Source organism: Aquarana catesbeiana, linkage group LG09 (genome assembly GCF_042186555.1).
Source record: "Aquarana catesbeiana isolate 2022-GZ linkage group LG09, ASM4218655v1, whole genome shotgun sequence".
Classification (NCBI taxonomy): domain Eukaryota; kingdom Metazoa; phylum Chordata; class Amphibia; order Anura; family Ranidae; genus Aquarana; species Aquarana catesbeiana.
This window is the reverse complement of record NC_133332.1, coordinates 306,439,375-306,467,212: the sequence shown is the minus strand read 5'-3', so window position 1 is coordinate 306,467,212 and position 27,838 is coordinate 306,439,375. Positions and strand designations below refer to the sequence as shown.

The following is a 27,838-nucleotide window of genomic DNA, read 5'->3' as shown; positions in this document are numbered from 1 at the left end:
TTTGGTGTGTATCCCACAGTTAAACTGCTGCTCTTTGGGGGTTTTTTTGTATAGTGGCAGCGCAGTATTTTTCTTATTTCCCATGTCTAGTAATAAAGGCAAACTGAGGAGCCACTAGAAGTGACGGCATGTCTGGATGGATGCTGGGGAAGCCCATGCAGTCAGTGGCGTAGCGTGGGTTGTCAGCACCCGGGGCAAGGCAAGTAATTTGCGCCCCCCTAACCTGCGGACTTTTAACACTCCCCAAGTCACTTCAAATACAATAGTACTGACCTACCTGATTCCTATACTGACCACTACACTAATCTACTTGATTTCAACAATGACCAACCTGATTCCTTTACTGACCATTACACACTACACTGACCACTACACTATACTGACCACTACACTGACCACTATACTATCCACTACACTACACTGACCACTATACTGACCACTATACTACACTGTCCACTACACTGACCACCATGCTACACTACACTGACCACCATACTATACTGACCACTATACTACACTACACTGACCACCATACTACACTGACCACTATACTGACCACCATACTACACTGACCACTATACTACACTACACTGACCACCATACTACACTGACCACCATACTTCACTACACTGACCACCATACTACACTACACTGACCACCATACTACACTGACCACCATACTACAGTGACCACTATACTACACTACACTGACCACCATACTACACTACACTGACCACCATACTACACTGACCACTATACTACACTACACTGACCACCATACTACACTGACCACTATACTACACTACACTGACCACCATACTACACTGACCACCATACTACACTACACTGACCACCATACTACACTACACTGACCACCATACTACACTGACCACCATACTACAGTGACCACTATACTACACTACACTGACCACCATACTACACTACACTGACCACCATACTACACTGACCACTATACTACACTACACTGACCACCATACTACACTAACTGACACCATATTACACTAACTGACCACCATATTACACTAACTGACCACCATACTACACTAACTGACCACCATACTACACTAACTGACCACCATACTACACTGTCCACTACACTGACCACCATACTACACTGACCACTGCACTAACCGACCACATACTACACTAACTGACCACCATACTACACTAACTGACCACCATACTACACTACACTGACCACCATACTACACTGATCACCATACTACACTACACTGACCACCATACTACACTGACCACTACACTGACCACCATACTACACTACACTGACCACCATACTACACTGACCACTATACTGACCACCATACTACACTACACTGACCACCATACTACACTACACTGACCACCATACTACACTGACCACCATACTACAGTGACCACTATACTACACTACACTGACCATCATACTACACTGACCACCATACTACACTGACCACTATACTACACTGACCACCATACTACACTACACTGACCACGATACTACACTACACTGACCACCATACTACACTGACCACCATACTACACTACACTGACCACCATACTACACTACACTGACCACCATACTACACTAACTGACACCATACTACACTAACTGACCACCATACTACACTGTCCACTACACTGACCACCATACTACACTGACCACTACACTAACTGACCACATACTACACTAACTGACCACATACTACACTAACTGACCACCATACTACACTAACTGACCACATACTACACTAACTGACCACCATACTACACTGTCCACTACACTGACCACCATACTACACTGACCACTACACTAACCGACCACATACTACACTAACTGACCACCATACTACACTAACTGACCACCATACTACACTACACTGACCACCATACTACACTGATCACCATACTACACTACACTGACCACCATACTACACTGACCACTATACTACACTACACTGACCACTATACTACACTGACCACTATACTGACCACCATACTACACTACACTGACCACCATACTACACTACACTGACCACCATACTACACTGACCACCATACTACAGTGACCACTATACTACACTACACTGACCATCATACTACACTGACCACCATACTACACTACACTGACCACCATACTACACTACACTGACCACCATACTACACTACACTGACCACCATACTACACTAACTGACCACACACTACACTAACTGACCACATACTACACTAACTGACCACACACTACACTAACTGACCACATACTACACTAACTGACCACCATACTACACTGTCCACTACACTGACCACCATACTACACTGACCACTACACTAACCGACCACCATACTACACTAACTGACCACCATACTACACTAACTGACCACCATACTACACTGACCACCATACTACAATGATCACCATACTACACTACACTGACCACCATACTACACTGACCCTATACTACACTACACTGACCACCATACTACACTGACCACTACACTGACCACCATACTACACTACACTGACCACCATACTACACTGACCACCATACTACAGTGACCACTATACTACACTACACTGACCATCATACTACACTGACCACCATACTACACTGACCACCATACTACACTACACTGACCACCATACTACACTACACTGACCACCATACTACACTAACTGACCACACACTACACTAACTGACCACCATACTACACTGACCACTACACTAACTGACCACATACTACACTACACTGACCACCATACTACACTACACTGACCACCATACTACACTACACTGACCACCATACTACACTGACCACTATACTACACTACACTGACCACCATACTAAACTAACTGACCACCCTACTAAACTAACTGACCACCATACTACACTAACTGACCACCATACTTCACTAACTGACCACACACTACACTAACTGACCACATACTACACTAACTGACCACATACTACACTAACTGACCACCAAACTACACTGTCCACTACACTGACCACCATACTACACTGACCACTACACTAACTGACCACATACTACACTAACTGACCACCATACTACACTACACTGACCACCATACTACACTAACTGACCACATACTACACTAACTGACCACTGTACTACACTGTCGACCACACTGACCACCATACTATACTGACCACTATACTACACTGACCACCATACCATACTACACTGACCACCATACTACACTATACTGACCACTATACTACACTGACCACCATACCATACTACACTGACCACCATACTATACTGACCACCATACTACACTGACCACTATACTACACTACACTGACCACCATACTACACTAAGTGACACCATACTACACTAACTGACCACAATACTACACTAACTGACCACACACTACACTAACTGACCACATACTACACTGACCACCAAACTACACTGTCCACTACACTGACCACTACACTAACTGACCACATACTACACTAACTGACCACCATACTACACTACACTGACCACATACTATAATAACTGACCACATACTATAATAACTGACCACATACTACACTACACGGACCACCATACCACAGTGCACTGACCACCATACCACACTAACTGACCACCATAACACACTAACTGACCACCATACTACACTAACTGACCACATACTACACTAACTGACCACATACTACACTAACTGACCACCATACTACACTAACTGACCACCATACTACACTAACTGACCACATACTACACTAACTGACCACATACTACACTAACTGACCACTGTACTACACTGTCGACCACACTGACCACCATACCATACTACACTGACCACCATACTATACTGACCACTATACTACACTGACCACCATACCATACTACACTGACCACCATACTACACTGACCACTATACTACACTGACCACCATACTACACTGACCACCATACTACACTACACTGACCACTATACTATACTGACCACTATACTATACTGACCACCATACTACACTGACCACTATACTACACTGACCACTATACTACACTGACCACCATACTACACTGACCACTATACTACACTGACCACTATACTACACTGACCACCATACTACACTACACTGACCACCATACTACACTGACCACTATACTGACCACCATACTACACTGACCACCATACTACACTGACCACTATACTACACTGACCACCATACTACACTGACCACCATACTACACTGACCACTATACTACACTGACCACAATACTACACTACACTGACCACCATACTACACTAACTGACCACATACTACACTAACTGACCACCATACTACACTAAATGACCTTCTCTCTCTCTCTATCCCCCCCCCCCCGGGTCCAGTAACATGACTGTCACGAGGGAGTCTCACTCACCTTCGTGTCTGGCTGATCTGCATCAGTCCAGAGGATAGGAGGAGAAGACAGCAGCTGCTTTCTTACATTGCGCAGTAGTGATAGGGCGTATGGAGGTCATGTGCAGAGGCGGGACTTCAGGAGCGATCGCGGACAGGCCAGCCCTACGCCTCACATGACCCCCATGCGCCAAATCACAGGGCGCCGGACACTGAACATGACGGCCGGAGCGCGGGGGACACAGAAATTTAAAATTAGGAGGAGGCAGCCAGTGACACATACTGGCGCCCCCCTAAATGTCGCGCCCGGGGCCACGGCACCCCCTGCACCCCCCACGCTATGCCACTGCATGCAGTGATAGCTCAGCGAAGTAATCAAAAACTGGCAGAAAAGGAAACTTCCTCTGCTGGGTTCTGCAATAGATGATGTCATCAGTCAGAGCCTGGCAGAGAAGTGGGCAGAGGAAGTTTTCTTTTGTGAGATCGTCTGAGCTATCACTGCACTGGCATCCCTTCAGATGAGAAAAATCAGCAGACAAGAAAAGTGAGAGGGGGATGATTCTTCTACAGGATTCCATATGGATTAAGGAGCACCAGTGCCCCCCCCCTCCCCCACTGACTGGCAGTGCCCCCAAACTGCCCCCATTAGGCACCAGGACCCCTATCTCCCATCACTAATCACTTGAGCCTCCTATCTCTCCCCACTAGGCCCCAGGACCCCCCCATCTCTCCCCACTAATCTCCCCCATCTCCCCCCACTAAGCGCCAGGACCCCCATCTCCCCTAATTGAGCACCAGTGATCCCTTTTGTCCTCCTTGAAAAAAATGGAGATATTTATTATAGCAAAAAGTAAAAAATATTGTTTTTTTCAAAATTGTTGCATTTTTGTGTTTATAGCGCAAAAAATAAAAACCGCAGAGGTGTTCAAATACCACCTAAAGAAAGCTCTATTTGTGGGGAAAAAAGGACGTCAATTTTGTTTGGGTACAACGTCGCACGACCGCGCAATTGTCAGCTAAAGCAACGCAGTGCCGAAGCGCAAAAAATGGCCTGGTCATTCAGCAGCCAAATCTTCCGGGGGCTGAAGTGGTTAAGGGAGTGAGGTTATTTTTAATTCAAAGTTCCAGTAAATTTTTTTGTTTATTAAAAGTCAGCAGCTACAAAAAAAAAAGTGTATCTTCTTTTAATAGAAAGACACTCACCTGTCCCACAATCCAGCGAGGTGGCCACCTGAACCCTCCCTTCTCTCCCCCACCTGTCCACGGCGCTGGCAATACTACTGTGGGCATCTGGCTGTGACAGCTTGCAGCTTCACAGCCGGGTGCGCATGTCTCACTGCGCTGTCCTGCACAGCCGGGCAATCTTTTGGGACCTGTGATGTGTCCCAGAATATTGCAGGGGGGAAGGGCCACCTAGGAGGCCCAAGCAGAAGTGGAAGATCGTCGGTAATCGTGATGCATCGTGGAATCGAATCAAATCGAATCGTTGACCGGATAATCGCATTTCAATCGAATTGTGAGACCAGTGAAGATGCGCACCTCTAGTCTGTACTGAGGGAGGGGGATCTATACTGCGGGAGGAAGATCTGTGCTTAGTGGGGGGGGGGGTCTATACTGAGAGAGGGGGGTCTGTACTGAGGGCGAACTATAGTTGGTGGAGGGGGGTGACACCGATTTTTTTTTTTTTCCGCACCGGGTGACACCAACCCTAGTGACGCCACTGCTTTCCCACTGGTTTCCCCCAGGTCTGTGCTGATGGCACTGCTGGGCATCTTCCAATGTGGAAGGGAAGGAAGCATGATTGTGCCTTTCATCTGCTACATTGAAGTGGAGTTCCACCCAAAAGTGGAACTTCCGCTTTAAGGACTCCTGACCCCCTGACATGCCACATTTGGCATGCCATTTTGTTTGGGGGGGTACCTACTTTTTTTTTTTTTTTTTTTTTTTTTTTTTTTTTTTTAGTATATGTCCTGCCGAAGCGAGGACGGGGTACCTACTTTTAAAAGGTACCCAGCTCCCACTGAATTTCTCCTCTCCCCCTCCCTCCCTGCAATCTTCTGGGACATGTCACAGGTCCCAGAAGATTGCCCAGCCATTCAGGATGCGCAGGCAATGTGCGCACCCCCGCTCTGAAGCCGCAAGCTGTTACAGCCGGGTGCCCACACTAGTGATGGCACCGGGGAGAGGCGAGGTTCCAGGTGGCTGCATCGCTGGATTGTGGGACAGGTGAGTATTTCATTATTAATGGTCAGATACACTGCTGACTTTTAATAAACACAGAAATGGCTGGAATTCCGCTCTCTTTTCTTGGCTGACCACTGTCTACACTCCTCAACATTGCCTGTTTCTTTGTGCTTCTTCAAACGAGCTTGAACGGCACATCTTGAACCCTAGTCTGCTTTGAAATCTTTGCCTGGGAGAGACCTTGCTGATGCCGTATACAGTGCATCTGGAAAGTATTCACAGCGCTTCACTTGTTCCACAATTTGTTATGTTAGAGCCTTATTCCAAAATGGATTAAATTCGTTATTTTCCTAAAAATTAACTCTGCAAATAATACCCCATAATGACAACGTGAAAGAAGTTTGTTTGAAATCTTTGCAAATTTATTAAAAATAAAAAACAAAAAAATCCCATGTACAGAAGTAGTCACAGCCTTTGCCATGACACTCAGGATTGAGCTCAGGTTCCTCCTGTTTCCACTGATCATCCTTGAGATGTTTCTACAACTTGATTGGAGTCCACCTGTGGTAAATTCAATTGATTGGACATGATTTGGAAAGGCACACACCTGTCTATATAAGGTCCCACAGATAACAGTGCATGTCAGAGCATGGCCTGTATGGTAGAGTGGCCAGACGGAAGCCACTCCTCAGTAAAAGGCACATGACAGCCCGCCTGGAGTTTTACAAAAGGCACCTGAAGGACTCTCAGACCATGAGAAACAAAATTCTCTGGTCTGATGAAACAAAGATTGAACTCTTTGGCCTGAACGGCAAGTGTCATGTCTGGAGGAAACCAGGCACCGCTCATCACCTGGCCAATACCATCCCTACAGTGAAGCATGGTGGTGGCAGCATCATGCTGTGGGGATGTTTTTCAGCAGCAGGAACTGGGAGACTAGTCAGGATCGAGAGAAAGGTGAATGCAGCAATGTACAGAGACATCCTTGATGGAAAACCTGCTCCAGAGCGCTCTGGACCTCAGACTGGGGCGAAGGTTCATCTTCCAGCAAAACAACGACCCTAAGCACACAGCCAAGATAACAAAGGAGTGGCTACAGAACAACTCTGTGAATGTCCTTAAATGGCCCAGCCAGAGCCCAGACTTGAACCTGATTGAACATCTCTGGAGAGATCTGAAAATGGCTGTGCACCGACGCTCCCCATCCAACCTGGTGGAGCTTGAGAGTTCCTGCAAAGAAAAATGGGAGAAACTGCCCAAAAATAGTTGTGCCAAGTTTGTAGCATCATACTCAAAAAGACTTGAGGCTGTAATTGGTGCCAAAGGAGCTTCAACAAAATATCGAGGAAAGGCTGTGAATACTTCTGTACATGGGATTTTATTTGTTTTTTATTTTTAATAAATTTCCAAAGATTTCAAACTTTTTTCACGTTATCATTATGGGGTACTGTTTGTAGAATTTTGAGGAAAATAATGAATGTAATGCATTTTGGAATAAGGCTGTGCATAACAAAATGTGGAAAAAGTGAAGCGCCGTGAATACTTTCCGGATGCACTGTAACTACCTTTTATCCTGTTGCTGTGCTCAGTCTTGCCATGGTGTATGACCTGTGACAAAAACGTCTTCTACAACCTCACCTTAGTAGCAGAGTTTGGCTGCTCCTCACCCAGTTTTAAGCCTCCTACACAGCTGTTTCTGTTTCAGTTAATGACTAAACAGCCTACATATGAAATTGATGATCATTAGCACCTGCTTGGTATAATTGAATAATCACACCTGACCCTAATTCCAAAAAATCCCTGACTTTTGTACAAGTGTAAGAACTGATGCTGGTTTTAAGCCAAAGGGTGGTCACACCAAATATTGATTTGATTTTTCATTTGTTCGCTCACTTTGCATTTTATAAATTGATCAAAATAAACAATTAAAATTGAGATTTTTTTTAAAGCATTCTTACTTCACAGCATTTCTTCACACCTGCCTAAAACTTTTGCACAGCACTTTATATCTTTAGCGATCAGTAACTATCTATAACAATCAGTATACAGTATATAGCCATCAGTATATAATTATAATGATCAGTATATATCTGCAGTATATCAATCATTATATATCTATAGCGATCAGTATATATCTATAGTGATCAATATATATCTATAACAATCAGTATGAATCTATAACAATCAGGATGTATCTATAACGATCAGTATACAGTGCCTTGCAAAAGTATTCACCCCCCTTGGCTTTATACCTATTTTGTTACATTACAGCCTTTAGTTCAATGTTTTTTTTTTTAATCTGAATTATATGTGATGGATCAGAACATAAGAGTCTAAGTTGGTGAAGTAAAATTAGAAAAATATATACATAAAACTATTTTTCAGAAATAAAAAACTGATAATTGGCATGTGCGTATGTATTCACCCCCTTTGTTATGAAGCCCATAAAAAGCTCTGGTGCAACCAATTACCTTCAGAAGTCACATAATTAGTGAAATGATGTCCACCTGTGTTCAATCCAAGTGTCACATGATCTGTCATTACATAGACACACCTTTTTGAAAGGCCCCAGAGGCTGCAGCAAGAGGCACCACTAACCAAACACTGCCATGAAGACCAAGGAACTCTCCAAACAAGTAGGGGACAATGTTGTTGAGAAGTATAAGTCGGGGTTAGGTTAAAAAAATGTCCAAATTGTTGATGATCCCTAGGAGCACCATCAAATCTATCATAACAAAATGGAAAGAACATGGCACAACAGCAAACCTGCCAAGAGACGGCCGCACACCAAAACTCACAGACCGGGCAAGGAGGGCATTAATTAGAGAGGCAGCACAGAGACCTAAGGTAACCCTGGAGGAGCTGCAGAGTTCCACAGCAGAGACTGGAGTATCTGTACATAGGACCACAATAAGCCGTACGCTCCATAGAGTTGGGCTTTATGGCAGAGTGGCCAGAAGAAAGACATTACTTTCAGCAAAAAACAAAATGGCACGTTTTGAGTTTGTGAAAAGGCACGTGGGAGACTCCCAAAATGTATGGAAGAAGGTGCTCTGGTCTGATGAGACAAAAAAATTAATTTTTTGGCCATCAAAGAAAACGCTATGTCTGGCCCCAACCCAACACATCACACCACCCAAAGAACACCATACCCACAGTGAAACATGGTGGTGGCAGCATCATGCTGTGGGGGTGTTTTTCAGCAGTCGGGACTGGGAAACCGGTCAGAGTTGAGGGAAAGATGGATGGTGATAAATACAGGGATATTCTTGAGCAAAACCTGTACCACTCTGTGTGTGATTTGAGGCTAGGACGGAGGTTCACCTTCCAGCAGGACAATGACCCCAAACACACTTCTAAAGCAACACTTGAGTGGTTTAAGGGGAAAATGTTTAACGGGTAAATATGTTGGAATAGCCTAGTCAAAGCCCAGAACTCCATCCAATAGATAATCTGTGGTCAGACTTAAAGATTGCTGTTCACAAGCGCAAACCATCCAACCTGAAGGAGCTGGAGCAGTTTTACAAAGAGGAATGGGCAAAAATCCCAGTGGTAAGATGTGGCAAGATCATAGAGACTTATCCAAAGGGACTTGGAGCTGTGATATCCACAAAAGGTGGCTCTACAAAGTATTGACTTTAGGGGGTGAATAGTTATGCACATTGACGTTTTCTGTTATTTTGTCCTATTTGTTGTTTGCTTCACAATAAAAAAAAAAAAATCTTCAGCCCGGGTTCACACCTATGCGAATTAGATGTGGCTTACACCGCATCTAATTCGCAGGACATTTTAAAATACATTCATATGAATGTATCTGGTTCACATATGTGCGTTGCATTCGCACTGCGCATTGCACAAAAAACGTGTGCGTTTTTTGGGCATTGCGGTGCGAACTACAAGCCTATTATCTCCTATGGGAACGCATCTGATTCGCAGATGCATTGCGTTCTGAACAAGGATTTTCTCTTTCTCCTCACTACACCTCCCCCTCTCCCCCCCCTCCCTCCCCCTCTCCCTGCTCTCTAATCCTGAGCAAAAACGCAATGAATCCGTTGAACAGGAGATTGTTATCTCCCCAGTGAAACCTGAGCTTCAATTCGCACCGCACATGTGTGAAACCAGGCTCAAAGTTGTGGGCATGTTCTGTAAATTAAATGATGCAAATCCTCAAACAATCCATGTTAATTCCAGGTTGTGAGGCAACAAAACACGAAAATTGCCAAGGGGGGTGAATACTGTTGCAAGGCACTATAGATCTATAGCGATCAATATATTTCTATAGCGATCAGTATATGTCTACAGTAGAACAGTATCAGTATATATTTATAACAATCGATCAGTATATATTTATAGTAATCAGTATATATCAATAACAATCAGTATATATCTATAGCGATCAGTATACAGTATATTTATGATTATTCATGTTTATAATCCTGAAATTCTGTTCAATGAATGGGTAGTCTGGAACTCTTTTCTATGTTTGACATGTAGATCCACAAATGAGAATTTAACGGTGAATTTCATAAATCGCAATGGAGAAACTCTGACAGCAACAGTGAAGGAAGGGGAGAGTCTATTAGAAGTGGTCATCCGTCACAATTTGAACATTGATGGATTTGGTAAGACACAGGAATATTCTTATGGTGTATGCAGAGGCCTGTAGAGTGTGGAAGGGTTAGATTACTTTCTATGTCCCTGCTGGGAAATTTGCCTTCTGTATTATTCCCGATGGTTATGATTACCAAGACAGAACGTGAGGGGAAATCTAAAATTTTAGAGCTGATTTGGTGGCAGTTCAGCTGAACAGGCTGAAAACCAGCAACAATATCAAACTCGAATCTGAACATCGCTATAGTCCAGTGGTCTCCATACCGCCCCGGGGGGCCAGATGTGGCCCTTTGCTTGCTGTTATTCGGCCCCTGGGGCACTATTTCCTCCACTGATACCAACAATGGGGCATAATTCCTCCCCCATAACACCAATAAGGGGACACAATTCCTCCCCCATAACACCAATGATGTCGTACAATTCCTCCCCCATAACACCAATGATGGGGTACAATTCCTCCCCCATAACACCAATGATGGGACATAATTCCTCCCCCATAACACCAACAATTGGGCCCAATGACACCAACGATGGGGCACAAGTCCTCCCACTAACACCAATGATGGGGCACAACTCCTCTCAATGACACCAACGATGGGGGAACAATTTCTCCCAATGACACCAACGATGGGGGGCAACAATTGGGTCCAAAGACACTATTGATGGGGAACAATTCCTCCCACTGACACCAGTGATGGGGCACAATTCCTCCCACTTACATCGGGGCCTTATCTACTCCCAATGGCAACAGTCTACCCCCCCCTAAAGTCCCAAGGACAGTAAACTAGCTCCCCCGGTTAGAAATTTCGGAGACCCCTGCTTTAGGTATTAGTGTCAGTTTATGAGTGGGAGGTACACACCACATTAGAATCTGAACCCTATTGAAGTCAATGGTGTCAGAATTCCAGTGGGCTGTGCATGCTGCACTCCTGCCACTAAATGACGGCTTCCAGGCTGAGGGATTACTGAGGGGAATCCCAGGTGAGGCCTCTGATCAATGACCTTTCCTGGGTTTCACGACAGTAAATTTAAATGACCAAACCTAGGAATTTGTCATTTTTTACACTGCACTCGAATCCGAACCCTATTGAAGTCAGCAGTGTCAGAATTCAGGTTGCTTGTTGCATTCCTGCCCACTAAATGACAGATTTCAGGTTACAGAAAAGACTGCTGGAATCCCAGGTGACATCATTGCCGTAATATGGTCAATGACCTTACCTGGGGTTCCTGACAGTAAATTTCAACTACCAAAACCTGGCAATTTTTATTTATCACCATGAGTGCAACACGACAGAACGTTGGGCAACGAGTCATCGTGATAGACTTTACTTGAATGCTGGGATGGAGTTACTTCTGGGGACATTATTAAACTTCATTAGATTTTTAACTTGGTGTTCATTTTACTTTTAGCTCTTTATGGGAGTTGGTATGGGGATGCTAATATACCCCTGTACTCATTCTCCTGGGAGGGAATGAATAACATATTCCCCCGATTATAAAGGGGACTTCCAGATTCCACCATAGGGCCCTCATTTTACTACTTACATCACTCTTTTTTTTTTTTTGGGGCACATTGAAGTGGGGAAGAGGCCCTTGTCCCTCAACATCAGGACAATGGTGTTTTGCAAGGGGAAAGGGTGGGTGGTGTTTGCGAACATTGGGAATCCATTCACCGTAGAATGAGTAATCAAGACAGGAGGGCAACAAATGGGTAATTACAATATGTAGGCAACAAATGGGCCATTACATTATGTGGGCAAAAAATGGGCAATTACAATATGTGGGCAACAAATTTTGTAATTACAATACCCCTCTTTAGTAAGTGCCTGCGCTTGGGGGCATTGCGTCGGTGCGCTACTTTAAGCTAACAGCCTTGCATAGCAGTGTACAGCTGTCTTCACTTATCCATGCCTATGGGTGGCTATACAGAGCTGTAGGAAATCGCACAATGGGGTATTAAAAAAAAAATGCATCAGGCCATCGGTGGCCCAACCGCTGTGTTTGAACAAATAGTTGACTTGCAGCAAAAGGCCTACAGGACATGATGACACTTGTGGCTTCACTACAACAATGAGGTCACAGGTTGCACATCTAGAACAGGGGTCTCCAAACTGTAGCCCATGGGCCAGATTCGGCCCTTCGCTTTAATTTACCTGGGCCTTGGGACACTTTTCCCCCAGCTAACACCAATGATGGAGCACTATTCCTCCCACTGACACCATCGATGTCAATCCGATATTGATAGGGTTAATAGATGGGACATTATTCCTTTCACTCATACCAACAGCGCGGCACTATTCCTCCAACTAAAACCAATGATGGGGCATTGTTTATGCCCAATGGCCACAGTCTGGCCCCCCTAAAGCCTGAAGGACAGTGAACTGGCTCTTTGTTTAGAAAGTTTGGAGACCCCTGCTCTAGAACACAAGATGTTTTATTTTATTGCATTTAATTACCAATTTATTAACTAGTGATGATTCCTGCTCTGTTCCATAAGGGGCCTGCGAAGGAACTCTCGCCTGTTCTACTTGTCACTTGATATTCGACCAGAAGCATTTTGACCAGTTGAGTCCCATATCAGATGAGGAGATGGACATGCTGGATTTAGCTTTTGGACTGACAGACAGGTAACTATCTGCACCACTTCTGCTATTTTCCTTTTCAGAGCCTTAAGTGGAGGCAACCTCTACTATGAAGACAATCCACTGTGCAAATGTAGGCCTAGCTTATTTTACATCTTTGTGGGTCATGTGTTAAAACCCCCAACTCTATCATTTTCAGTTGTAATCATAAAATTAAACAAATAGTGGCCAGAAAAAAATGTGGACATTGAATATTGTAATGTCTCTTTACATTGGTGGTCATTGGCAGATCACATTTGTGGTGAGCGGAGTAGAGCCCCTTACATTGGTGGTCATTGGAGAAGACCTATGTTGGTGATCAGTGAAGAAGGGTCCACTTATTGGTGGTCAGTGGAAACATGCCTCCTTCATTGGTGGTAAGTAGACAAGGGCCCCATTACATTGTGGGTCTTTAAAGTGCCAGATTACATTTGTGGTCAGTTAAGGAGAGTCCCTTTACATTGGTGGTCAGTGGAAAGGGGTCCTTTTTATTGGTGGTCAGTGAAGAAATGCCCTCTTACACCGGTGGTCAGTGCAGAAGTGCCCTTTTATATTTGTGCTCAATGGAGGAGGGTCCCTATACATTTAGGGTCAGTGGAGAAGAATCCCCCTATACTGGGGGTCATGAGTATAGGGCCCACTTACATTGGTGATCAATAGAAAAGTGTCCCCTTACATTGGGAGGGGTCAGTGGTAAAATGCCTTCTTCATTGATAGTCATTGGAAAAAGGCTTTATTACATTGGTGGTAAGTGATGAAGTGACTCCTTTATCGGTGGTCAGCAGAGACATGATCCCTTACATTGGTGGTAAGTGGAGAAGAATCCCCTAAGTTGGTGGTCAGTGAGGAAGGATCCCCACTACATTGGTAGTCATAGGAGAAGGGTCCCCTTACATTGGTGGTCAGTGAAGAAGGATCCCTCTTACATTGGTGGTCAGTGCAGTAGTGTCCTCTTACATTTGTGCTCAGAGGAGGGGGCCCTCCTACCTTTATGGTCAGTGGAGAAGAATACCTCTATACTGGTGGTCATTGGTGAAGGGCCCTCTTACATTGGTGGCCAATAAAAAAAATATCCCCTTACATGGGGGGGAAAGGAGGGGGGGCAGTCAGTGGTGAAATGCCTTCTACATTGGTGGTCATTGGAAAAAGGGAGGAGAAGGGTACTCTTACCTTGGTGGTTGGTGGAGAAGTGTGCCTATACAGTATATTGGTAATCAGTGAAGTACCCCCTTACATTGGTTGTCAGTGGAGAAGTGCCCCCTTACATTGGGGACCAATTATGAAGTACCCACTTATATTAGTGGTCAGTTAAGATGTGCCCATCTTACAGAAGAAGGACCCTTATAATGTTAGTCAGCAAAGAAGCCCCCCTTTCCCTTAAATTGGTGGTCAGTGGGAAGAATGCTCCTTATATTGGTGGTCAGTGGGAAGAATGCTCCTTACATTGGTGGTCAGTGGGAAGAATGCTCCTTATATTGGTGGTTAGTGGGAAGAATGTTGCTTATGTAGCACTACCCCCTAGGGAGTTGCTTGTAGCAGCATGTTCTTCTGTGCAGCTTTGACCCTGTAAACTTTCCAGCCCTTCTGACACTCTAGGTTCAGACATATTGTGTATACCTTTTAAATAACACTCAGACACAATGCAAGTAGTTTTTAACTCTCTCAGATTTTACTTACTCAAGAGGAGAGATTTAAATGGAGATTCGTCAGCCAAGAGCAGGTTACAGCCGCTTCCGAATCGCTTTTCAGGCGTTTTGGAAGCGCTGCCCATTCACTGCAATGGGCATGGGCCTTTTGGGAGCACTATTTACAGCGCTCCCAACCCGCCTCAAAGATGCTGCTCGCAGGACTTTTCCTAACGTCCTGCAAGTGCACAGCCCCAGTGTGAAAGCACTCATTGCACTGAATGAGAGGCAGTTTTCAGGCGCTATTTCTAGCGCTAAAACACCTGAAAACTGCCTCAGTGTGAAAGGGGTCTTAGTAATGACTAGTGAATGGTAACAATATACACAGTAACAAAATGAGTCTCTTAAGGAAGCTATTGGTGGATAAAGGGAATATTTCTGCTTAAAGAGGGCCCCCGGGTCGGCCTATAATACCTTTGATCCTAATGAGAGATAATGTACTATAGATACCAGAAACGTGTCCCCTTTAAGAGTAATAAACAGCAATGTTCTAAATGCAAGGCCTTGCACTGTCTTCACTGACTATTGGAGCTCATAGAACAAGAATTCATTAACCACTTCAGCCCCGGAAGGATTTTCCCCCTTAATGACTGGGCCATTTTTTTGCGATACGGCACTGCATCACTTTTTTTTTAACAGAAAAAAGTTTTTATTTTGTTTAGAAAATAAATGTACCAACAATGCAATTACAGAATATTAAGTACAGATTTGCACATCATTACACGTCACATGGTAGTATTTGGTATATGAATAAACAAAGTGTATTCAGGGTTCATATAGATAAATGTACATTCTTTAAAGTCATTTAATAATTCAAGGAGGAGACTGTGGAAAATACATACCAACAGCTACCCTACTGTGGCCCCATCCTCCAAATCCGGGGGAGTAAGAGGGGAGGGAAGGAGGGGGTTAGAGTGAGTCGGGGGGGGGGGGGGGGAGAAAAGGAGGGAGAGAGGGAAAGAAGGCCCAGGATCAGTCAACCTCCGCTGATTCTTAGTGTAATCAGTCATTATTATACCATCCAATAAATGCCAACCGCATGCGTCAACCCAGTTTGACCAGATTTTGACGTATTTAGCTGGGCAGTTTCTGCTTTCATACGTTATTTTGTAGAGTGGTAGGACCTTGTGTATTGTGTTTTGCCATGAGGATCTTGTAGGAAGTTCCACTCTCCTCCATCTCAGGAGGATCTCTCGCCTAGCATAAAAAAGGGTGAAGGTCATGCACAATTTGGTATACCTATCCCCCTCCACGTCACCCAGGTAGCTAAGCAGGAAAAGGAGGGGGTCCAGTGATATGTCAGTTCCACATATCTCTGTCAGGGCTTCCGCCACTGACTGCCAGTAGGGGCGAATCTTATGGCAAGACCAAACCATATGGAAGAACGAGCCTCGGTCGAGGGAACATCTTGTACACAGCGGGCTGAGGGAGGGGTATATTTTGAAAAGTCTCTGTGGGGTATAGTATGCCCTATTCAATTGTAAGAAGTGGTCTCTAGAGGCAATCATAGAGGGAATATATGCTGAGACAATTTCCTCCCAAATGTCCTCATCCAGATTAGGAATGCCCTCCCTCCATTTTCCCAGAGTGACCGAGGTGTCTGTATCATGAGCTACCATGAGGTATAAATAGAGGGAGGATAAAGGTTTCCCCATCACTCCCGAGATGAGGAGTCTCTCAATCGAGTCCGACTCTAGGGTGACTGGGTTAGGAAATTGTGAGGTAAGGGCATGTCGGAGTTGACAGTATCTGAACTGGAAGGGGCGGGGGAGGTCATAGGTTCGTCTCAATTCCTGGATTGTCACGATATCTGGCATCACCTGTTTCAGTGTCAGTATTCCCCGTTTAGCCCAGACCGCAGGGTCAGGCACTGTGTCCAATTAAGGAAGTGGGGGTTGCCCCATAACGGAGTATGGGGGGAGACAGCTGTCCAGATTACTTCCTTTTGCCCTGGGCGACTGCCACACCCCTATAGTAGTCCTCATGGGTCCCGTTACACAGGGATGCACCCTACAGCCCCTGAAAACCAGTTTGGAAAGAGCTGCATATGATCTGAGGATTGACGCCTCTAGGGTGACTGCCGGATTCTGTCTAGGCTGGGAGAACCACCCCCTGACCGTCACCAAAACCGCCGCCCAGTAGTATATGAGGAAATTTGGAAGGACCAAGCCCCCACGGGAAAGGGGACGTTAAAAAGTACGCCTTGCCACTCGGGGGGCCTGCCCCCCCAAACAAAGTTTGCCACAATACTGTCAAGTTTCCGGAAAAAGGAATGGGGAATAGGGGTGGGGGTTTGTCGGAAAAAGTATAGTAGTTTGGGCAGATATATCATTCCCCCTGCCCACTGGAGTGAGGGCGAGACTGCACCAGGTAGTGCATCTTTTAGTTAATTGGTCCAACACCGGGAGAACATTCCTATCCAGGTAGCCTCCCGTCGTGGGGCCAACTTTAACTCCTAAATATGTAAACTCCTCCACCCAACGAAGAGGAGTATGAGTGTCAGCCCGGGGCAGTGACGGGTGGAGCGGGAATAGTACCGATTTGTCCCAGTTGATACGGATTCCAGAGTAACAGCTGAAGGTATCAAACTGGACCAAGGCGGCTTTCAAGGAAGCTGAGGCATCAGCCAGGTATAGCAAAGAGTCATCCGCATATAAGGACAATTTTTCTTCCAATGGGCCTACCTTTATGCCTTTGGTTTCAGGATCCCTCCTAATATGGGCAGCGAGGGGTTCCAGGGTGAGGGCAAATAGGGCCGGGGACAAAGGACATCCCTGCCAGGTTCCCCTCCCTAAGGAGAAGGGAGGCGACAGAGTCCGATTGGTGAGTATATGGGCTTGCACTGCATCACTTTAACTGACAATTAAACAATTTAACAAATCTGACAATTTAAGTACGACGCTGTACCCAAACAAAATTTGTGTCCTTTTTTTTCCCCACAAATAGAGCTTTTTGGTGGTATTTGATCACCTCTGTGGATTTATTTTTTGTGAAAATTACATTGGTGATCAGTGGGAAGAATGTTCCTTACATTGGTGATCAGTGGGAAGAATGTTCCTTACATTGGTGATCAGTGGGAAGAATGCTCCTTACATTGGTGATCAGTGGGAAGAATGCTCCTTACATTGGTGGTCAGTGAGAAGCAGGGGTGTTACTAGGTCTACATAAGATCTGGGGCTAGAGCCCATACCAACGTAGTAAAGAAAGTCATACGCTTGAGCGGGCATACACATGTATATACAGTAATATACGTGTGTGTATATATATCCCCAGAGAGCCCCCCTTACATCAGAGTCACCAGAGAGCCCCCCCTTACATCAGGGTCCCCAGAGAGCCTCCCCCTTGCATCAGGGTCCCCAGAGAGCCTCCTCCTTACATCAGAGTCCCCAGAGAGCCTCCCCCTTGCATCAGGGTCCCCAGAGAGCCTCCCCCTTGCATTAGGGTCCCCAGAGAGCCCCCCACTTACATCAGGGTCCCAGAGAGCCTCCCCTCCCCTTGGGGACCCCTGCAGAGACTCGGGGCAATGGGCCCCAGATTCGGGGCTATAGCCCCAAAAGCCACCCCCTAGCAACGCCACTGGTGAGAAGAATGTTCCTTTCATTGGTGGTCAGTGAGAAGAATGTTCCTTACATTGGTGGTCAGTGGGAAGAATGATCCTTGGTAAACAGTGGGAAGAATGCTCCTTACATTGGTGATCAGTGGGAAGAATGCTCCTTACATTGGTGGCCAGTGGGAAGAATGCTCCGTACATTGGTGGTCAAATGAATAAAAAAAAAAAAATGTTTTCCCCAAAATTGATTCTGTGGTGTGTGTTATAACTTTACAGGTCTCGTCTTGGCTGCCAGGTCTGTATGACAAAAGCCATTGATGGGCTGACGGTTCGTGTGCCTAGAGACGTGGCTGATGCAAGAGGAGAGGTGGTGGGACAACAGAGCAAACAATGATATACAATGATATGAATCATCATCTGTTATATTATAGTGAATGTAGCAATATTTTGTAATATGAACCACTAATGTGGACGTATTTTAAATACAGAAGACAAGCTAAAAATCTCACATGATACATGGAGACACTTCACCCGATCAGAACAAATACTTCAATGGGATACAAGACCAAGACTCAAACTGAATATCCTCAGTGATCTGTAATGGGGATTAACTTTATTACATAATTTTTTTTTTTTAATAACGGATTTATGATTTATTATAACATGTTAAATATAAAGCATGGCACCTGTAAATGTATTGCTGCTATGTTACATTGTGTTCTTAAAGCAGACCTAGCATATTTTTTCATGTTAAATGCATCGTAAGTAATATATAAATGTACATTTTGCGGTCTTTATTACCGCTCACAGATCACAGTAGCCCCCCTTGACAATGATTTCATCTGTTTTTCTTCCCAAAAGGACGGCACTATATCTGTTCAGGAATCATCCAGGATCACAATCTAATTCCTGGACTGAAATATATAAACTAAATTTACTGGTTTCTGTTTTTGATTCATTGTACACTTTTTTTCAAAAATAAAATAATGTTATATACATTTTGGAGGAGCTGTAGCAGGAGGTCTCAGTGTGAGATATGTCATGTAGCCTAGTCTGGTACAGGAAGGGGGGCTGCACGGTACAGGAAGGAGGGGCGCACATTACAGGAAGGGGGGCTGCACGGTACAGGAAGGAGGGGCACACATTACAGGAAGGGGGGCTGCACGGTACAGGAAGGGGGGCTGCACGGTACAGGAAGGAGGGGCGCACATTACAGGAAGGGGGGCTGCATGGTACAGGAAGGAGGGGCACACATTACAGGAAGGGGGGCTGCACGGTACAGGAAGGGGGGCTGCACGGTACAGGAAGGAGGGGCACACATTACAGGAAGGGGGGCTGCACGGTACAGGAAGGAGGGGCACACATTACAGGAAGGGGGGCTGCACGGTACAGGAAGGAGGGGCACACATTACAGGAAGGGGGGCTGCACGGTACAGGAAGGAGGGGCACACATTACAGGAAGGGGGGCTGCACGGTACAGGAAGGAGGGGAACACATTACAGGAAGGGGGTGCACACTACAGGAAGGGGGGAGGGGGCTGCACAATATAGGCAGGGGGGCTTCAGGCTACAGAACGGTGTGCACACTACAGAATGGGGGGGGGGGGGGGCGGCTGCACTGTATAGGAAAAGGGGCTGCCTGCTACAGGAAGGAGGGGTGCACGGTACAGGACAGGGGCTGCAGGCTACAGGAAGGGAGGTTACAGAAAGGAGTGCTTTTTGATGCAGTAAGGAGGGGTGCACTTTACAGGAAAGGGGGGTGCACACTATAGGAAAGGAACCTGTTTTACTCGGATTTAAGCACTATGTGGGGCCTTTTCTTCCTTTTTCATGTCCCTATGGTGGCTATGTGAAGGGTGTATCTCCTTTATATACACCTGTCGGAGAAGTGTCTACAATTGGACTTGGAACATCTGCCGTCCTCAGGCCGTTTACCATTGCCGCAAAGGAACCAGTGGAACCTGCCACATAAGCCTCTTTATTGAGCACCTATCTGGATCAATTGATCCATAAGCCTGTATGACACCTAGCCGTACGGCAAACGTGTCCATCTGTTCCGGTAAGCGTATTTGCTCCATATATCTTTTTCTGTGGATACTGAGTACTGGAACACCACCTCTGTGAACCACTTAGCACCCCTGAGAAACCTTTCACCCATCCAACACCTATACCGTTCACTTTTGTTGGACATTTATATGACCAGAATGTTCACGTAATTGGACATTTATATGGACATGGACTTACCACAATATTGTTTTTATTTTTCTATATTTGGTTATTACACTATCACGCTGCACGGTTGATAGTCACATATGTGTGGATTACCCAATCCTGACCTTTATGTTTAGCGCTGCATTGTTTTTTTCAAGAAGGGAGGATGCACAGTACAGGAAGGAGGGCTGTACGGTGCAGGAAAGACGGGTGCACACTACAGAAAGGGGGCTGTATGCTACAGGAAGGAGGGCTGCATGCTAAAGGAAGGGGGGTTGCATGCTACAGGTAGGGATCTGCACACTACAGGAAGGGGAGATTCATGCTACAGGAAGGGGGCTGCAGACAACAGGAAGGAGGGAGGCATGCTACAGGAAGGGGGGCTGCATGGTATAGGAAGGGGGGTGCACGCTAAAGGAAGGGGGGTGCATACTACAGGAAGGGGGGTGCATGCTACAGGAAGGGGGGCTGCACGCTACAGGAAGGGGGGCTGCATGGTACAGGAAGGGGGGTGCACATTACAGGAAGGGGGTGCACGCTACAGAAAGGGGGGCTGCATGCTACAGGAAGGGGGGCTCCACACTACAGGAAGGGGGTGCACACTACAGGAAGGGGGCTGCACGCTACAGGAAGGAGGGGCGCACATTACAGGAAGGGGGTGCACACTAAAGGAAGGGGGCTGTACGATAGAGGAAGGAGGGGCACACACTACAGGAAGGGGGCTGCATGCTACAGGAAGGGGGGAGGGGGCTGCCCAAAATAGGCAGGGGGCTTCAGGCTACAGAAGGGTGTGCACACTACAGAATGGGGGGGGGGGACAGATGCACTGTATAGGAAAAGGGGCTGCATACTACAGGAAGGGGGGGTGCACGGTACAGGACAGGGGCTGCATGCTACAGGAAGGGAGGTTACAGAAAGGAGTGCTTTTTGGTGCAGTAAGGAGGGGTGCACTTTACAGGAAAGGGGGTGCACACTATAGGAAAGGGACTGTATGCTACAGGAAGGGGAGATTCATGCTACAGGAAGGGGGCTGCAGACAACAGGAAGGAGGGAGGTACGCTACAGGAAAGGGAGCTGCATGGTATAGGAAGGGGGGTGCACGCAACAGGAAGGGGGTGCATACTACAGGAAGGGGGGTGCATGCTACAGGAAGAGGGGGCTGCACGCTACAGGAAGGGGGGCTGCATGGTACAGGAAGTAGGGCTGCACATTACAGGAAGGGGGTGCACGCTACAGGAAGGGGGTGCATGCTACAGGAAGGGGGACTGCATGCTACAGGAAGGGGGGCTCCACGCTACAGGAAGGGGGTGCACACTACAGGAAGGGGAGCTGAACGCTATAGGAAGGGGGGCTGCACGCTACAGGAAGGAGGGGCGCACATTAAAGGAAGGAGGTGCACACTAAAGGAAGGGGGCTGCACGATACAGGAAGGAGGGGCGCACACTACAGGAAGGGGGCTGCATGCTACAGGAAGGGGGAGGGGGCTTCACAATATAGGCAGGGGGGCTTCAGGCTACAGAAGGGTGTGCACACTACAGAATGGGGGGGGGGGCGGCTGCACTGTATAGGAAAAGGGGCTGCATACTACAGGAAGGAGGGGTGCATGGTACAGGACAGGGGCTGCATGCTACAGGAAGGGAGGTTACAGAAAGGAGTGCTTTTTGGTGCAGTAAGGAGGGGTGCACTTTACAGGAAAGGGGGGTGCACACTATAGGAAAGGGACTGTATGCTACAGGAAGGGGAGATTCATGCTACAGGAAGAGGGCTGCAGACAACAGGAGGGAGGGAGGCACGCTACAGAAAAGGGAGCTGCATGGTACAGGAAGGGGGGGCTGCATGGTATAGGAAGGGGGTGCACGCTACAGGAAGGGGGTGCATACTACTGGAAGGGGGGTGCATGCTACAGGAAGGGGGGCTGCACGCTACGGGAAGGGGGGCTGCACGGTACAGGAAGGAGGGGCGCACATTACAGGAAGGGGGTGCACGCTACAGAAAGGGGGGCTGCACGCAACAGGAAGGGGGCTCCACGCTACAGGAAGGGGGTGCACACTACAGGAAGGGGGCTGCATGCTATAGGAAGGGGGGCTGCATGCTACAGGAAGGAGGGGCGCACATTACAGGAAGGGGGTGCACACTAAAGGAAGGGAGCTGCACGATACAGGAAGGAGGGGCGCACAATACAGGAAGGGGGCTGCATGCTACAGGAAGGGGGGAGGGGGCTGCACAATATAGGCAGGGGGGATTCAGGCTACAGAAGGGTGTGCACACTACAGAATGGGGGGGCAGCTGCACTGTATAGGAAAAGGGGCTGCATATTACAGGAAGGAGTGGTGCATGGTACAGGACAGGGCTGCATGCTACAGGAAGGGAGGTTACAGAAAGGAGTGCTTTTTGGTGCAGTAAGGAGGGGTGTACTTTACAGGAAAGGGGGGTGCACACTATAGGAAAGGGACTGCATGCTACAGGAAGGGGAGATTCATGCTACAGGAAGGGGGCTGCAGACAACAGGAAGGAGGGAGGCACGCTACAGGAAAGGGAGCTGCATGGTACAGGAAGGGGGGCTGCATGGTATAGGAAGGGGGGTGCACGCAACAGGAAGGGGGTGCATACTACAGGAAGGGGGGTGCATGCTACAGGAAGAGGGGGCTGCACGCTACAGGAAGGGGGGGCTGCATGGTACAGGAAGGAGGGCCGCACATTACAGAAAGGGGGTGTATGCTACAGGAAGGGGGACTGCATGCTACAGGAAGGGGGTGCACACTACAGGAAGGGGGGCTGAATGCTATAGGAAGGGGGGCTGCACGCTACAGGAAGGAGGGGCGCACATTAAAGGAAGGAGGTGCACACTAAAGGAAGGGGGCTGCACGATACAGGAAGGAGGGGCGCACACTACAGGAAGAGGGCTGCATGCTACAGGAAGGGGGAGGGGGCTTCACAATATAGGCAGGGGGGCTTCAGGCTACAGAAGGGTGTACACACTACAGAATGGGGGGGGGGGCGGCTGCACTGTATAGGAAAAGGGGCTGCATACTACAGGAAGGAGGGGTGCATGGTACAGGACAGGGGCTGCAGACAACAGGAGGGAGGGAGGCACGCTACAGAAAAGGGAGCTGCATGGTACAGGAAGGGGGGCTGCATGGTATAGGAAGGGGGTGCATGCTACAGGAAGGGGCTGCATGCTACAGGAAGGAGGGGCGCACATTACAGGAAGGGGGTACACGCTACAGAAAGGGGGGCTGCACGCAACAGGAAGGGGGCTCCACGCTACAGGAAGGGGGTACACACTACAGGAAGAGGGGCTGCACACTATAGGAAGGGGGGCTGCACGCTACAGGAAGGAGGGGCGCACATTACAGGAAGGGGGTCACACTAAAGGAAGGGTGCTGCAAGATACAGGAAGGAGGGGCGCACACTACAGGAAGGGGGCTGCATGCTACAGGAAGGGGGGAGGGGGCTGCACAATATAGACAGGGGGCTTCAGGCTACAGAAGGGTGTGCACACTACAGAATGTAGTATATGCACTGTATAAGAAAAGGGGCTGCATACTACAGGAAGGAGGGGTGCACACTATAGGAAAGGGACTGTATGCTACAGGAAGGGAGGATGCACAGTACAGGAAGGAGGGCTGTACGGTGCAGGAAAGAGGGGTGCACATTATAGGAAAGGGGGGTGCACACTACAGAAAGGGGGCTGTATGCTACAGGAAGGAGGGCTGTATGCTAAAGGAAGGGGGGTTGCATGCTACAGGAAGGGATCTGCACACTACAGGAAGGGGAGATGCATGCTACAGGAAGGGGGCTGCAGACAACAGGAAGGAGGGATGCACGCTACAGGAAAGGGAGCTGCATGGTACAGGAAGGGGGCTGCATCCTACAGGGAGGGGGGGTGCATACTACAGAAAGGGGGCTGTATGCTACAGGAAGAGGGCTACATGCTACAGAAAGGGGGCTGCACGCTACAGGAAGGGGGGCTGCATGGTACAGGAAGGGGGATGCACGCTACAGGAAGGAGGGGCGCACATTACAGGAAGGGGGTGCACACTAAAGGAAGGGGGGCTGCATACTACAGGGAATGGGGGTGCATACTACAGAAAGGGGGCTGTATGCTACAGGAAGAGGGCTACATGCTACAGAAAGGGGGCTGCACGTTACAGGAAGGGGGGCTGCACGCTACAGGAAGGGGGGCTGCATGGTACAGGAAGGAGGGGTGCACATTACAGGAAGCAGGCTGCACGCTATGGGAAGGGGGATGCATACTACAGGAAAGGGGGCTGAAAGCTAGCTGAACTTTTCTGGCCATCCTTTGTGGTCTGGTAGGAATATTAAGGGAAAATTCACACCATTTAAAAAAAAAAATATTAATCACTACTACATAACCCCCACATGCTGTAATCACTTTCTATGTCATTGCCCAGTTACAAACCAGCCCTGTACTGGTGTATAAGAAGTTGTGCGCATATAATTATGCATTTTGTGCAGCTTTGAAGAACACTTCTTGCACCAAATTCAGTTGTCTCAAACATCCCAGATGTTCATTTCCAGCTTTTCAGGACTGAATCAGAATGAATGTTTTGGGTGAGTTTGGCATTTACTGGAACACAAACAGCAACTCAACCACTGGTGGACCAGACCATCTTAGAGAGGAAAACTAACTTGCTTTAGAAACAGAGCACCTTAAGTCTTGGTTCACAGGACTGTGACCCCATTGTTGTGCAAATTGCTTGCAACTTTCATGGGACTCTAAGTCACATCGAATTACCGCAGGAAACTTTTTAAAAATGACTGCAACTTTTTGGGATTAAAAGTACCATTTCATTCTTTACAGATGACACTAAGCTATGCAGTGGAATAATCTCCTTACAGGATGTCTCCACCTTACAAGCCAACCTCAATGCTCTGTCTAATTGAGGTTTAAATTAGGTTTAATGTTGATAAATGTACAGTTATGCACTTGGGGGCTAAGAATATGCATCATACATACTAGGGGGAGTACAACTGAGGGAATCCATGGTGGAGAAGGATCTGGGGGGTTCTGGTAGATCATAAGCTCAATAATAACATGCAATGCCAAGCTGCGGTTTCCAAAATGAGCAAAGTCCTTTCTTGTATTAAGGGAGGTATGGACTCCAGAGAGAGAGAGAGATATAATTTTGCCCCTGTACAAATCATTAGTAAGACCTCATCTGGAATATGCAGTTCAGTTTTGGGCACCAGTTCTCAAAAAAAGGATATCGGGGAACTGGAGAAAGTGCAGAGAAGGGCAACCAAACTGATAAGAGGCATGAAGGAGCTCAGCTATGAGGAAAGATTAGAGGAACTGAATTTATTCTCTCCTGAGAAGAGGAGATTAAGGGGGGATATGATCAACATGTACAAATACATAAGTTATTCACTTTAAAGTGGGGTTCCACCCAAAAAAACAAAAATATCTGAAAACTTCTAAAAAAAACCCCAAAAAAACATTTGGATATATATATATTTTTTTACTTACCTCTAAATGCCTGTTGCTAGGTGGTCCCTCGTAGTCTGCCTCTTCCTTTGCCTGGGCTGGTGACATCACTTCCCCCTCAGCACAGGAAGGGCTCGGCTCTGCTCCCTCCCTCCTGTCAATCATCTGGGACCCATTACAGGTCCCAGGTGATTAAGCGGCCAATCACGGCGCGCGGCGCCGCGTGCGCAAGCGCAGTGGGTGCCAGGCTGTGAAGCCACAGCCCGGCGCCCACAGTTGAAATGCCGCCGCCGACGAGTGGAGGGGGGGGACGAGCGGGGCTTCGATCCCCCGCATCGCTGGACCCAGGGACAGGTAAGTGTCCAATTAAAAGTCAGCAGCTGCAGTATTTGTAGCTGCTGACTTTTAATTTTTTTTTTTTTTTTTAATGGACCCCCTGGGTGGAACTCCTCTTTAAGGTCATCACAGAGGACAATGGAGCACTCTTTACATCTAGAGGAAAAAAGATTTAATCTCCAACTATGGAAAGGTTTCTTGACAGTAAGAGCTGTGAAAATGTGGAATAGACTCCCTCCAGAGGTGGTTTTGGCCAGCTCAGGAGATTGCTTTTAAAAAAGGCCTGGATTCTTTCTTAAATGTACATAATATAACTGGGTACTGACATTTATAGGTAATGTTGATCCTGAGAATATTCAATTGCCTCTCGGGGGATCAGGAAGGAATTTTTTTCCCTGCTGTAGCAAATTGGATCATGCTTTGCTGGGGTTTTTTCACCTTCCTCTGAATCGACTGTGGGTATAGGATTGTGTATATGGGATTGTATGATATATATATATTTTTTTTTATGGGTTGAACTAGATGGACTTGTGTCTTTTTTCAACCTGACTATGTACCTATGTAACTATTTGACTTGAAACATAGTAGCAGCAACCAGAGCACAACACACAATATAAAATATAAATAATCCCAAAAATGTTATGCTCTGCTTGCTGCTGCAATGTTTCACTTTGTTCAAATAAAATGTAAATGTTTCTAATGCTAATAGGCGTTAGTGGATGAGCATGCATAATGATTTATATTTATATTGTTTGCAAACTAGTTATATGATGGTGCACCTGTTTCTTCTATA

General features: G+C 46.8%; 1 protein-coding gene across 1 annotated transcript in view; it reads left to right on the top strand.

Moving 5' to 3' along the window:
* The window catches only part of LOC141108701 (adrenodoxin-like), a 38,995-nt gene extending 18,931 nt beyond the window's left edge, over positions 1–20,064 (top strand). The window contains exons 2-4 of the mRNA XM_073600570.1: positions 11,078–11,205; positions 13,692–13,821; positions 19,327–20,064. Coding sequence (XP_073456671.1) covers positions 11,078–11,205; positions 13,692–13,821; positions 19,327–19,444 — 376 coding nt within the window. The 3' untranslated portion in view covers positions 19,445–20,064. The remainder of the gene's footprint in view (positions 1–11,077; positions 11,206–13,691; positions 13,822–19,326) is intronic.
* Positions 20,065–27,838: the final 7,774 nt, after the last annotated feature.